Below are 14,342 nucleotides of genomic sequence, written 5' to 3' on the forward strand. Positions count from 1 at the left end.
CAGTGGTAGTCACAAGTGATGGTGATCACAATTTAAACTAGAGTTTTGCTTCTATGTTTTTGGTTGCTCCTATTTAATCTGCACTTATTCTATTATCTCCTCTTCTTAATATCTTTTTATTCCTGTCTTTCTCAATAGCTATTTTAAAAATTTCAGTTTATTAACTTCCTGTCTGCATACCACCATGTTATAGAGCCCTCAAATCTATTTCATTAATATTTTCTTCTTCACAAATTTACATCTTTTTTTTTTTTTTTGGGTCTGGTCGTGGGGCCTGAACTCTGGGCCTGGGCACTGTCCCTCAGCTCTTCAGCTCAAGGCTAGCACTCTACCACTTGAACCATAGCGCCACTTCCGGCTTTTTTCTTTTTGCTTATGTGGTGCTGAGGAATCAAACCCAGGGCCTCAGGCATGCAAGGCAAGTGCTCTACCATTGAGCCACTTTCCCAGCCCCCAAATTTACATCTTTTAATATTGTTCTTAGAGATTGTTTTATTCAATACTTGTATATTTCCACTCATATTCACCTTTTGTGATTATCCTGAGTCTCATTTATGGGACCTTTCTCTCTGTCCTGGTCTTTCTTTCTCTTTGTCTCACTCCATCTCCTTCTTTGTATTTCTCTTCTCTTTCACACTGCTTCCCTCATATAACTTTTGTATATGTTACAAAAATTAAACCTCTACTGAAGATTAAAATGTACAAGATTTGTTGCATTTTTCCTAATATTAAAGTCCATTATTCATAATAGTAAGCCCCTTCTTGCCTGGATATCATTTATATTTTATGGTTGACTCATCACTATGCATTAGTTTGACACAAAAATTTTGAATATTAATTATATAAGATTATTTCTTATAATATCATTTTTTACAATCTGTTCAAACATGAACATTTTTATTAGTCATATTTCAAAACTCTTAATTTGATAAGGAAACATCACTTATTGGTTCAAATAGGTTCAAATAGTCCATTCCGTAGAGTTTTTGCAAAATCACACATTAAGTGATATAGACACAATTGCACTCTTTTATTTTCTTCTTCTTCTTTTTTTTTTTTTATCAACCTGGTGTGCTCTATCCCAAGAGCCAACCCACAAGAACCTTTCAGGTTCCAGTACAAACTCATCAATAATTAACTCCCAGAAGTGTTTCTCTTTGGGATTAATATATGTCTTTTCATATTAAGCATTATCAAGTACCTCTTTTTCTTTAACCTCCTCTAACCATCATTATCTTCCTCTTCCTCATTTTTTACATGAAAGGTTTCTTATACCTAGAAATTGACTCCTATAAGGTTGCCATCCTTCCTCTCTCCTTTACCTGCCTGTCAGCTCACTCAGTGTTCCTGAAGCACAATGCTCAACAGGACACTTTTCTGGAATGGGTTCTTGAAATTCAGCGAGAATTCAGTGTCCATTGTGACCTGGCCCAATAATACATTTTCATGTTCATTTTTTTTTATTGTGAACATACTGTACATGGGCAAGATAATGAGTACATTTCTTATCAAGCATTGCAGCCTCCTCCTTTGTTTACCCTTCACATCCCTTCCCAGCCTCCCCCCTCCCAGTCCTCCCCCCCCCCCCACCAAAGTTGTAAAGTTCGTTTTCAACATGACAACTTGTACTTCTCATTGTTGCAACGGGTCCACCTGTATCCTTAAAGGATTTGTTTTCCCCTTCTCCTCCACAAATTATACCGACATCAAATATAGTGAAAGCAGGGGTTATACTGTGGGGGAGGGACATACAAAGAAACAAAGAGATAATCTTATAAATGCGTTAGAAACAAATGCATGAAAGAAAAAAAACATTTACATACATATATAAGGGTTCATTTCCCTAACATCACATTATCTGACCTTTTCTGCTTGACTCATACATATACTAGATATTGCAAATAAGGGAAACCTATGTTTCTTTGGGCTTGGCTTACTTCATTTGATATAATTTTTTCCAAGCCTTTCCATTTCCTAACAAATGGGGCAATGTCATTCTTTCTGATAGAGGCATAGAATTCCATTGTGTATATATACCACATTTTCTTGATCCATTCATCTTCTGAGGGGCATCTGGGTTGGTTCCATATCTTAGCTATGGTAAATAATCCTGCAATAAACATAGTTGTGCTGGTAGCTTTAGTGTGGTCTTGTTTGTAAACATTTGGGTAAATGCCCTAAAGTGGGATTGCTGGGTCATAGGGGAGTTCTATGTGAAGTCTTTTGAGGAACCTCCATACACAATTGCACTCTTTTCTTGTCTCTACTAGTGTTCATTACATGTTTTTTCTCATATTAATTCAATCATTTAGGCATATGTTTACTCAGGGCCTATACTGTCCTTTAACTTTTTCACCCAATCCTTCTTTACCACCTAAATCACACTTCATTTCTAGCTCTTTGTCTCTTATTGGAAATCAGAGTCTCATACATTTTCTTGCCCAGTTTGACTTCAAACCAATTCTCACGTTTACATTTCTAATAAATAAATGTCTATATAATGTACTATGACTTTGTATAATTTAAAGTTTTAGTTTACAATATAACAATATTTGGCAAAAATATTGTGTATGTTTTTTTGTTGAGGGCAAATGATTAACAAATGAAAATGCAATTAATTTTCAGCTTCCTCAGTATGGTAATCAAAATATCAAAATATTCATCAGTTTCTACTGATTTTTTTTTTTTTTTACTATATCCCTTATTCATTTAAGGCATTTCATTAATAGAACTGAGTTTGTATTATTGAGTAAAATACTGAATCCTCATTGTATGATGTGACATTGTTGGGAGAATATGTGGTTTCAGTGAATTTGCATAGTATTTTGTAGTCCTTGCTAATATTTTTAGGGTTTCCATTTTCTTACACAACATTTTTCTCTTAAATAAGGAAATGAGGGGGGTTCTGGGAGGATGGCGGAGGAGAAGCTGGATGCTAAACAAGCTCTGACATAGAAAGCAGTTTTAGTGCTCCAGTGAAGAGTCCTAGGCCAGAGAATTACACCAAGTGTGCCATCACAGTACAGAGAGTTTGGCCAGAGAAGGAAAATCCAGGCAAAGAGAAAGATCTGAGCACTTGCTTGTAGCTGCAGCTGCGGTGGCAGTGGCGGTGGCGGCAGTTGAGTAGCCACCATACCTACAGCTCAGAGATCAGGGACAAAGGTGCCAGACACAGCAGGCAAGCAGATTCTACTCAACACCAGCAAGAATTGCCAAGAAGCAGATATCTTCATCCTGAAGATTGTAGACCAGAGACAACCCAGGAACCAAGACTCCAGCATGAGTAGAATCCTGACATCCTCACTCCTTCTCAAGGAGCAAAGGATGGAATACCACCCCTCCCCCCTACTACTGGCGATCTACCTCTTTGATACTGACAAAGGCCTGGCTGAGCAGCTAGCTCCAACTCAGGCCTTGGAAGAAAATGAAAGAGTCATTAAGCAGGTCATAGGAACTGGACCTGACCTGCCAGGCTCATCTCCACCCAGGGAAAAGTCACCCAGCCCAGGCAAAGAAGGCTCTGCTCCCCTCCCCCAGAAGTGTCTTTCTTCACTGGGTAAACAGAGTCTGAGGCTGCCCCTCTCTACAGCAGCCTAGAGAATCAATTGAAATTCAGTAAACATAAACCCTGAGAATGGCTCCAGGTTGGGCTCTGTGAGTGTCTCAGAAGCTAGCTCTCCAGGGAAAAGCTACAGTTTGCTGAAAAGCCTCAACTTTACCCAGAACCTAGTCTCATCACAGCATCTCGAAACTAGTGGGAACAGCCATCTTGTCTTTTGTGATACTCAAAGCAGATCTCCCTCCCAATGAACTAGCCTGGGAGGAAGATCACACAATCCTGGGTAATGCAGAGTATTTTTCTGCTTGTTCAAACAAACTGACTTAAGAAACCAATCAAACCACATGAAACCAAACACCACAAGCAGATCACAGACTCCACCAAGAGACTTGTTACAGACACAAGGGAGATACAGGATCTTCCCATCCACCCCCCCCCCCCAAAAAAAAAAAATCAAAGAATTCTTTTTTAGTACCTTTTTTAAAATTTGTAATTTTTAAAAAATAATTGTTTTCTATTAATCTTTTTTTCCCTCTCATAATTATTATTTTAGGTGAATAGTGTGTGTGTGTGTGCTTTTTAAAAAATCTCTACTGACCTTTGGTCCTTTTCCTTTCTTTCTCATTCTTTTCAATTTTTCTTCTCTTTTGTTCATTTTTGCATGACTTAATTACTGTTCTGCTCATCTCCAGACATACCTGTCATCTATTATTAGACCTTACCCCCATTGTGTACACACTTAATCCATAAATTTATTACTCAATTCACAACCTCTTAGACTTAAATTCCTTAATAGCAGTCTTATCTCTTTATACCTATATAATTTTTAAAGAATTTTTATTTTTCAGTTTTTCATGTCTCCTTGCTAACCCTCCCCTCCTCTCATCCTATTCCTGTTCTTCTCCCCATTTCACCTTTAATTTAGAAAAATTTTGTTTTACTTGTTAAATTTAAATTTTTGTTTTTCCATTGTTTCTTGTCTCTTTTCTTTTCTCTCTCTCCTACCATTCTGTATAATCCATTTCCCTCATTGAGATTAGGACTTGATTAATTTCACTCTCCTTTTACATTTCCACATCCCTCTAATCGTATTTTACCCACATCTCTCCCCAAACCTAAAAATTTCTGGTTTGCCAAATTCTTCTTTGCTGTTCTTAGCCCATTAATACGTAGTTGTTTGATGTTGAATAGATTGTATCTGTTGAACTAGATTGTATATGCAGCATTTTACTGTGAAACTACAGGACTTCGGCTGATATTTGCCTTAAAATAGTGTTCTAGCACAAAATTGGTGTTACTTTCATAACAAATGGGCAGAACAAGCCAGAAAACACAAGAAATATGGCAAGTCCGGGTATCTCAACTCCTACTCATGATAATCAGGGGACAGAACAGATAATGAATAACCCAGAGGAGAGTTTCCAAAAAGCTCTACAAACACTACTGGTAAACATGGTGAATGAAAAGATTAAAAAACCTGCAAAGGACTCAGTGTGAGTGAGATAGGGAGAGAGAGGAGGAAAACCAAAGGTCAATACAAGAATCTCATGAGTGTAAGGAAGCTACACAGAAATTGATACAGGAATTGCATGAGCAGGCTGACAACAGACAAAGAGAACTACAGGAATTGCATGAACGTGAAGAAGCTAATCAAAGAGTAATACAGGAATTGCGAGAGCAGGAGGAGAATAGACAAAGATCAATAGAAGCATTCACGGAATCCATAGAGACAGGTGAAAGAATTCAGGAAGACCACAAAGGGAATGCTGGATGGAGCCCAAAAGAAGGAATGGGAGTCAAAAACCATAACCAATCAACTAAGTGTTTTGAGAATAAACACTGAACACCAAATTAAGGACGTCAAGAAGTTCATACAAGATCTAAAACAAAGTTCCAACAAAGAATTTGAAGTCATCAAAGACAACCAATTAGAAGGAAAAATAAAAAACAAAGTAGAAAGACTTGACAATAGGTTAGACCATGCAGACCAAATCTTGGGTATTGAAGACAGCCTAGATATTATAGAGAAAAAAACATACAACTATCCAAGACAAATCCCTCTATTCAACATTTGGAAGACACCATGAGAAGGTCTAATCTGAGGATAATTGGTGTCAAGGAGCACCTCGAGACAGAAGATAGTGGCCTCAGAAGTTTATTAACAGGATCCTAGTAGAGAACTTCCCAAACATGCAAAAAGATAGGCCTATTCAGATACAAGAAGCTTTTAGAACTCCAAATAGACCAGACCAAAACAGGACATCCCACCTTCACATTATAATCTGCACAGGAACAATTCAGACCAAGGAAAAGATCCTTAAAGCTGCCAAGGAGAAAAGATCTATCACCTATAAAGGAAAAACAATTAGAATCACCTCAGATTTTTCAGCAGAGAAAATTAAAGCAAGGAGAATCTGGAATGATGTATGCCATCCCCCCCCCCAAAAAAAAAAAAAAACCAAAAAAAAAAACCCAACAACTATCAAACAAGAATACTGTACCCAGCTAAACTCTCCTTCATAACTGAAGGCCAAATAAAAACCTTCCATAGGAAAGAAAAACTGAAACAATATATCTCCACCAAATCAGCCCTACAAAAGATACTTAAAGATGTCCTACACATAGAAAACCAAGAGGACCACAATAAAGGCCAAGAAACTGCTTCCAAACTGAGAATTTAAGAACCATAGAAAGAACCCAGTTGCCACAGCCCCCAAGAAGGTGCATAAAATGGCAGGAACTCCCAAATACCGCTCAGTCCTATCTATCAACATTAATGGACTTAACTCTCCAATTAAGCAACATAGACTGTCTAGTTGGATTAAAAAGCAAGATCCTTCTATTTGCTGCTTTTAGGAGTCACATCTTTCCCATACAAACAAACACATTTTCAATGAGAAAGGCTGGAACAAAATCTACAAAGCGAATGACACCCATAAAGAAGCAGGAATTGCAATCCTAATATTAGATAAAATAGACTTCAAATTAATATTAATGAGAAGAGATAAAGAAGGTTGCTACACATTAATTAAGGGATCTCTCCTTCAGGAGGATATTACAATTCCAAAGAACTATTTGCCAAACAAAGAAGCACCCAAATTTATCCAAGAAACACTACTTTCCTTCAAATCCCACATAGATCCAAAGACATTAATAGTTGGGGACTTTAACACACCACTTTCCCCACTAGATAGATCAGCTCAGCAAAAACTCAACAGAGAAACCGCAGACCTAAACACCTGCATAGATCAACTAGATTGAACAGACATCTACCGAATATTTCACCCAGCAGCATCAGAATACATATTTTTCTCAGCAGCACATGGAACATTTTCCAAAATAGACCACATTTTAGGACAAAAAGCAAACTTGTCTAAATTCAGAAACATACAAGTTATACCTTGCATTCTCTCAGACCACAAGTGAATAAAATTAGAAATCAACACCAAATGCCACCAAAGAAAGTCCTGTAACAAATGGAAGCTGAACAACACACTGCTGAATCATGAGTGGGTCAAGGAAGAGATTAGAAAGGAAATTCAAATATTCATGATATTCAACAAAAATGAACACACAAATTACCAGCTCCTCTGGGACACAGCAAAGGCAGTGCTCAGAGGCAAGTTTATAGCTGTGAGTTCCTACATCAACAAATTGGAGAGATCTGAAACCAACAATTTAATGAGACATCTGAGCCTCCTTGAAAAAGAGCAGCCAGATAAACCCCAGTCCAGTAGAGGGAAAGAAATAATTAAAAATAAATCACAATTCAACGAATTAGAATCCAAAAAAAAACATAGAATCAACAAAACAGAGTTGGTTCTTCGAAAAAATTTACAAAATTGACAGACCCTTAGCTAATCTTATCAGAAAAAGAACAGAACACACCCAAATTAACAAATTCAGGGATGAGAATGGAAACATCATCAGAGACACCACAAGATTCAGAAGAGTATAAGGGAATAGTTCTAAAAACTTTATGCTAATAAGTCAGAAATTGGCAGAAATGGACCTTTTCCTAGCAAATATCGATGTGCTGGAACTAAAACAAGATGAGTTAAACCATCTTAACAGGCCCATATCAAGCATTGAAACAGAAACAGCAATAAGAGACCTCCCAGCTAAGAAAAGTCCAGGACCAGATGGTTTTTACAGCGGAATTCTACAAGGCCTTCAAAGCAGAGCTCACAGCAATACTCCTCCAACTCTTCAATGAAATTGAAAGAGAAAGCTCACTACCGAACACATTCTATGAAGCCATCATAACCCTCATCCCCAAACCAGGCAGGGACTCATCAAAGAAAGAGAACTATAGACCCATTTCCTTGATGAACATTGATGCAAAACTTCTCAACAAAATTTTGGCCAATCGACTTCAACAATTCATCCAAAAAATCATACACCACGATCAAACAGGATTCATTTCAGGGATGCAAAGCTGGTTCAATATATGCAAATCAATTAATATTATTCATCACATCAACAGGAGCAAGAATAAGAACTACATGGTTATCTCAATAGAAGCAGAAAAAGCATTCGACAAGATCCAACACCCCTTTATGATGAAGGTTTTGGAAAAATTAGGAATCCATGGAACATTCCTCAATACAATAAAGGCTGTATATGACAAACCTACAGCGAGCATTATACTCAATGGTGAAAAACTAAAGTCATTTCCTCTTAACTCAGGAACAAGACAAGGATGCCCACTCTCTCCACTTCTCTTCAATCTAGTATTAGAATGCCTAGCTACAGCAATAAGACAAGATGCAGACATAAAGGGGATCCAAATAGGGAAAGAAGAAATAAAACTCTCCCTCTTTGCAGATGACATGATCTTGTATTTAAAGAATCCCATAGACTCCACTCCCAAATTACTCAAGCTGATTCAAAACTTTGGCAAAGTAGCAGGTTATAAAATTAACCCCCCAAAATCAATGGCTTTTCTGTATGCCAACAATGAGAAAAGCGTGGCTGAAATTAGGAAAGCAACTCCATTTGTAATAGCCCCACAAAAAATAAAATACCTAGGAATTAACTTAACTAAAGCAGTGAAGGACCTCTATGATGAAAACTTTAAAATCTTGAAAAAGGAAATCAACACAGTACTTAAAAAAATGGCAAAACCTCCCATGCTCCTGGATTGGAAAGATTAACATTGTGAAAATGGCAATACTTCCCAAGGCTATCTACAAATTCAACGCAATACCTATCAAAATTCCAACCTCATTCTTCAAGCAAATAGAAGAGGCAATCCAAAAATTCATATGGAACAATAAAAGACCCCGAATAGCAAAAACGCTCCTCAACAGAAAGAACACTGCTGGAGGAATATCAATACCAAATTTCAAACTCTACTATAAAGCCATAGTAATCAAAACAGCTTGGTATTGGCATAAGAACAGACCTCAGGACCAATGGAATAGAATTGAAAACCCAGAAATGAACCTACAGACCTATAGCCATCTAATCTTCGATAAGGGAGCTAAAACAATAGAATGGAAGAAAGACAGCCTCTTCAGTAAATGGTGCTGGCAAAATTGGTTAACTACATGTAGAAAACTAAAGCTAGATCCTTATATATCACCCTGCACCAGAAGCAACTCCAAATGAATCAAAGACCTCGGAGTCAAAGCAGACACTCTGAAAACATTACAGGATGGAATAGGAGAAACCCTAGGTCTCCTTGGCTCAGGCCGAAATTTTCTGAATAGAGACCCGGAAACACAACAAATCAAAGAAAGGTTGGACAAATGGGATTGCATAAAGTTGCAGAGCTTCTGCAGGGCAAATGATATAGCTAGCAAGATCAATAGAAAGCCCACGGATTGGGAGAAGATCTTTACTAGCCATAGAACAGACAAGGGTCTCATATCTAAAATATACTTGGAACTCAAAAAATTAAACCCCCCAACAACAAATCCTCAAATTAACAACTGCCAAATAAATAAGTGGGCGAAACACTTAAAGAGAAACTTCTCTGAAGAAGAAAGAAGGAAGGCCAATAGACACATGAAGAAATGTTCAACATCCCTAGCCATAGATGAAATGCAAATCAAAACAACATTGAGATATCACCTCATCCCAGTTAGAATGGCAAAAATCAAGAACTCTAACAACAACAGATGCTGGAGGGGATGTGGACAGAAAGGAACCTTACTTCATTGTTGGTGGGAAGGTAAACTTGTTCAACCACTTTGGAAAGCAGTATGGAGGTTCCTCAAAAGACTTCACATAGAACTCCCCTATGACCCAGCAATCCCACTTTTGGGCATTTACCCAAATGTTTACAAACAAGACCATACTAAACCTACCAGCACAACTATGTTTATTGCAGCATTATTTACCATAGCTAAGATATGGAACCAACCCAGATGCCCCTCAGTAGATGAATGGATCAAGAAAATGTGGTATATATACACAATGGAATTCTATGCCTCCATCAGAAAGAATGACATTGCCCCATTTGTTAGGAAATGGAAAAACTTGGAAAAAATTATATTAAGTGAAGTAAGCCAGGCCCAAAGAAACATAGGTCCCATGGTTTCCCTTAATTGCAATATCTAGTATACGTATGAGTCAAGCAGAAAAGGTCAGATAATGTGATGTCAGGAAAATGAACCCTTAGATATGTATTTTAATGTTTTTTCTTTCATGCATGTGTTTCTAACGCATTTATAAGATTATCTCTTTGTTGCTTTGTATGTCACTCCCCCACAGTATAACCCTGCTTTCTCTATATTTGATGTCAGTATAAGTTGTGGAGGAGATGGGGAAACACCAGTTGTTTAAGGATACAGGCGGACCTGTTGCAACAATGAGAAGTACAAGTTGTCATGTCCAAAATGAGCTTTACAATGTCGGTGGGGGGGGGAAGGAGGGGGGAAGGAGAAGGATTGGGATTGGGGGGGAGGGAGGAGGCTGGGAAGGGATGTGAAGGGTAAACAAAGGAGGAGGCTGCAATGCTTGGTAAGAAATGTACGCATTATCCTGCCCATGTAATTGTAACCCCTCTGTACAGTATGTTCACAAATAAAATAAAATTAAATTAAAAAAAGATGAATATATATATATATAATCATAAATTTGGGTTCTTTAAAAAAAAGTCTCCACATAGAGCTCCCCTATGACCCAGCAATCCCACTTTCGGGCATTTACCTGAGTGATCACAAACAAGACGATATTAAACCTACCAGCACAAGTATGTTTATTGCATCATTATTATTATAACCAAGACATGGAACCAATCCAGATGCCCCTCAGTAGATGAAATGATCAAGAAAATGTGGTATATGTACACAATGGAATTCTATGCCTCCATCAGAAAGAATCACATTGCCCCATTTGTTAGGAAATGGAAAGACCTAGAAAAAATTATGTTAAGTGAAGTAAGCCGGGCCCAAAGAAACATAGGTCCCATGGTTTCCCTTATTTGCAATAACTACTATATGTCTGAGACAAGCAGAAAATGTCAGATGTTAGGTGAAATGAACCCCAAGATGAGTATTCAAATGTTTTTTCTTTCTTTCGATTGTTTCTAACATATTTATTAGATGATTTCTTTGCTGCTTTGTATGCCCCTCCCCCACGGTATAACCCCTGCTTTCACTGTATTTGGTGTTGGTATAATTTGCATAGGGGAAGGGCAAAAACAAATCGTTTAAATAGGGATACAGATGAACCCATTGTAACAATGAGATATACAAGTCGTTATGTGGAAAAACGAACTTTACAACTTTGGCCGGGGGTGGGGGTGTGGGGGGGGGGTAAGGGGGGGTTGGTGTTGTGTTGGATGGGGGGGGTGGGTGTTGGGAAGGTATGGGAAGGGAAAACAAAGGAGGAGGGAACAATGCTTGTACGTAGTGTATTCATTATCTTGCCGAATTGTAACTCCTCTATACGGTATTTTCACAATTAAAAAAAAGAAAATATATATGGTAAAGAGGGAAACAAGAGAAATGAAAAGAATATACATATGGATGGGTTTGTGTGTTGAAATAAGATTTGATGAATGGGAGATAAGGAGAAAGTAAATGCATGCAAAGGAAAAGTTCATGAGTAAATAGGTAGAAGAACATAGGTAAGAAGAGAACAAGGAAATTGTAGGTATATGGACAATTTTTATTTGTGTTATAATAAAACTTTATTCATAAGAAGCAGGCTGGATTTGGCCCTTGAGTCATGGTTTACCCATCTTCTGAGAGAGAGAGAAAGAGAGAGAGAGAAAGAGAGAGGGAGACAGAGATGGGGGGTAATTGGGAATCAAATGCCATGTTTTATCTGATTTTTTTGCTGAAAATTGTTTATGTACAGTTTACCAAACACTGGCGATTTGTTTTTTGTTTTAAATTTTTTTTGTGATAATACCATAGAGAGGGGTTACAATTAAATGGGCAAGGTAATTAGTACATTTCTTATCAAGCATTGTTGTCTCCTCCTTTGTTTCCCCTTCCCTTCTCTTCCCACCTCCCATGCCCCCAACCCACACAAATCCCTCACCGCTCCCCTCCTGCCAAAGTTGTAAAGTTCGTTTTTCGATATAACTACTTGTACATCTCATCGTTGCAATGGGTCCATCTGTATCCCTGTTTAAAAGGTTTGTTTTTACCCTTCCCCTCCAAAAATTATACCAACATCAAATACAATGAACACGAGTTATATCGTGGGCTTAGGTGGTGGTGAGGAATTGAATCAGGGCCTCATGCATGCAAGGCAAGCACTTTACCACTGAGCCACCTTCCCAGCCCCACAATCTTTGATTTTTGAACTTCCCTTTCTTGTCAGTTCCTTATCCAGTGCTAGTGTGAGAACCCAGTTTTCCATTTCTTGTTGACCCCAATCCCTAGTCTTGAAACTATACATATATCTGGCCTCCGGCTGTTTTGGCAGAATGTGTTCTGCCTTCTCCTGACCACACTTACCCCAGGCCTATTGATCTCTAATGTCCAGCAGTGGTAGAGCAGTTTTGCTCCTAATGGCCCAAATGGCTCCAGGATCTTTGAAGTTTAGCAGTTACAGAAAAATATGATTGCTTGCTTAGAAAACCACCACCTGCGATTCCCACACTTTTCAGATTCCCTGTAAGATAAATGGCCTAAGACATTGTGGTTCCTTTGGGCAGCAGCCACATCCCTAAGTTCTCACTACAAAATGAGCTTTTCCTCTGCTTCTGTATGTGAGGATTCCCTGCTTGAATTCTATGGAACATTTTGAGTGGAACATTTTGAAGAATTCAGCAACTCTGACAAGTGAAGTCTAGTTATAAAACAACTTGTAAAAGGGTTACCTGTACCCAGGTTGCAATTCCCATGTTTTGCACCCAAATGGCATCAGAACTGAGAAACTCTACATACAATGATTCTAGGGAGAAAGTGAAGCTTCACTTGTTATTTGAGTAGGCAAAAGGTAAAATTTTTCATGTATTACTTGTAATGAGCAGAAATGCCCTGTTTCCTAATAGAATACCTAGATAATTTGGAAATATTAGTTTTATTTAATACACTGTAATTCTTAAAGAAATACTAAATGGATAAATGTGTCACCATAGAAGGTTCCTTTCTCAGAATCCTGGAAGCAACATCTGGCTGCAGGGAGACATCTAGTCTATGATCCAGGCAGGTGGATATGGTTGCAAAGGTCCCACCTGAGCACACGCAAAGGAGCACATGTGCTAATTAAATGGTTCCATACACAGACCTTTCTCTATGACCACTTTTCAGTCCTTGTCTTGGATACAGTAGCCAAGAATTGCAGGATACCCTAAGTTATGAATGATCTTTGTTTTCCTAGCTCCCAGAAATTCAAGAGCAAAACTTAAGGTAAATCACGACTGCACAGATAGCAAAAACAATGAAATATTTTGTATAGGCAGTTACTTCCTAATTAAAACTACAAATGACTCAGTAAATAAGAACAAGAATTTACCAATGGGATTACATCCAACTAAAAACTTCTGGCAAAAAAGTAAACAATCACTACACTGAATAGATGGCCTACAGAATTTTCCAACTAAGTATCTGGCAAGTGATTCATAACCAGAATATACAGAAGGAGAAAAAACTATACACCTAGAGCATCAACGAGCCAATGAACTAACTGGAAAACAAACTTCTCAAAACCAGAAGTATGAATGCCTAATGAACTAAATACCAAGCCAAACAACACTTAATGTTATCTCACTCCAGTGACAATGTCTATATCATCAAGAATACAAAAAAGGAATTTGGTAAGAATGAAGGGAAAGAGGATAGTTGCACACTATTCATGGGAATGTAATTTCATGCAACTACTATGCTAATCAGTATGTAGGATCCTCAAGATACTATAGATTTATGATATGAACCAGTGCCACCGCCTTGTGAGCCTGAGGTCTATTGCATGCATATGTGCACAGGTCAAAATAAATCCTGTGTCCAGCTAACACATGCTACTAAGAATTTAAGAAGAGAAGTGGTAAAATCCTTTATAATGTAATCAATATACAAGTGTAAAAGACCAATACCAATCTCATTAGAAAAGATTTTTTTCTTTTCGTCCTGCATTTTTAAAGTACATATGTGATGTATATTTTCTGAAACCCTGTGCATGATTACATTATATGCGTCTAACACTAAGGTCTTGTGTAGAATATGTTCACTGCTCTGTTCTGCAGGGCAACTGAAGTGTCTGCATGGAATTTGGGTCTAGGATATGTTGACAACTTGAAAACAGAGGTTTGTTTTTGATTTAGGTTTGTGGTACAGAAGAATTTCCTCTACTATCACATGTTTTCAATCCAGTTCAG

General features: G+C 37.9%; 1 protein-coding gene across 1 annotated transcript in view; it reads left to right on the forward strand.

Annotated features, from left to right (window-relative positions):
- LOC122119928 (vomeronasal type-2 receptor 116-like) overlaps positions 1-7,792 on the forward strand; it is a gene marked incomplete at its 3' end in the record, with an annotated part of 50,280 nt that extends 42,488 nt beyond the window's left edge. The window contains exon 15 of the mRNA XM_042693979.1: positions 7,713-7,792. Within this exon, the coding sequence (XP_042549913.1) occupies positions 7,713-7,792 (80 nt within the window). The remainder of the gene's footprint in view (positions 1-7,712) is intronic.
- Positions 7,793-14,342: the final 6,550 nt, after the last annotated feature.

Source organism: Dipodomys spectabilis, unplaced genomic scaffold (genome assembly GCF_019054845.1).
Source record: "Dipodomys spectabilis isolate Male_0828 unplaced genomic scaffold, ASM1905484v1 ptg000173l, whole genome shotgun sequence".
NCBI classification, from domain to species: Eukaryota; Metazoa; Chordata; class Mammalia; order Rodentia; family Heteromyidae; genus Dipodomys; species Dipodomys spectabilis.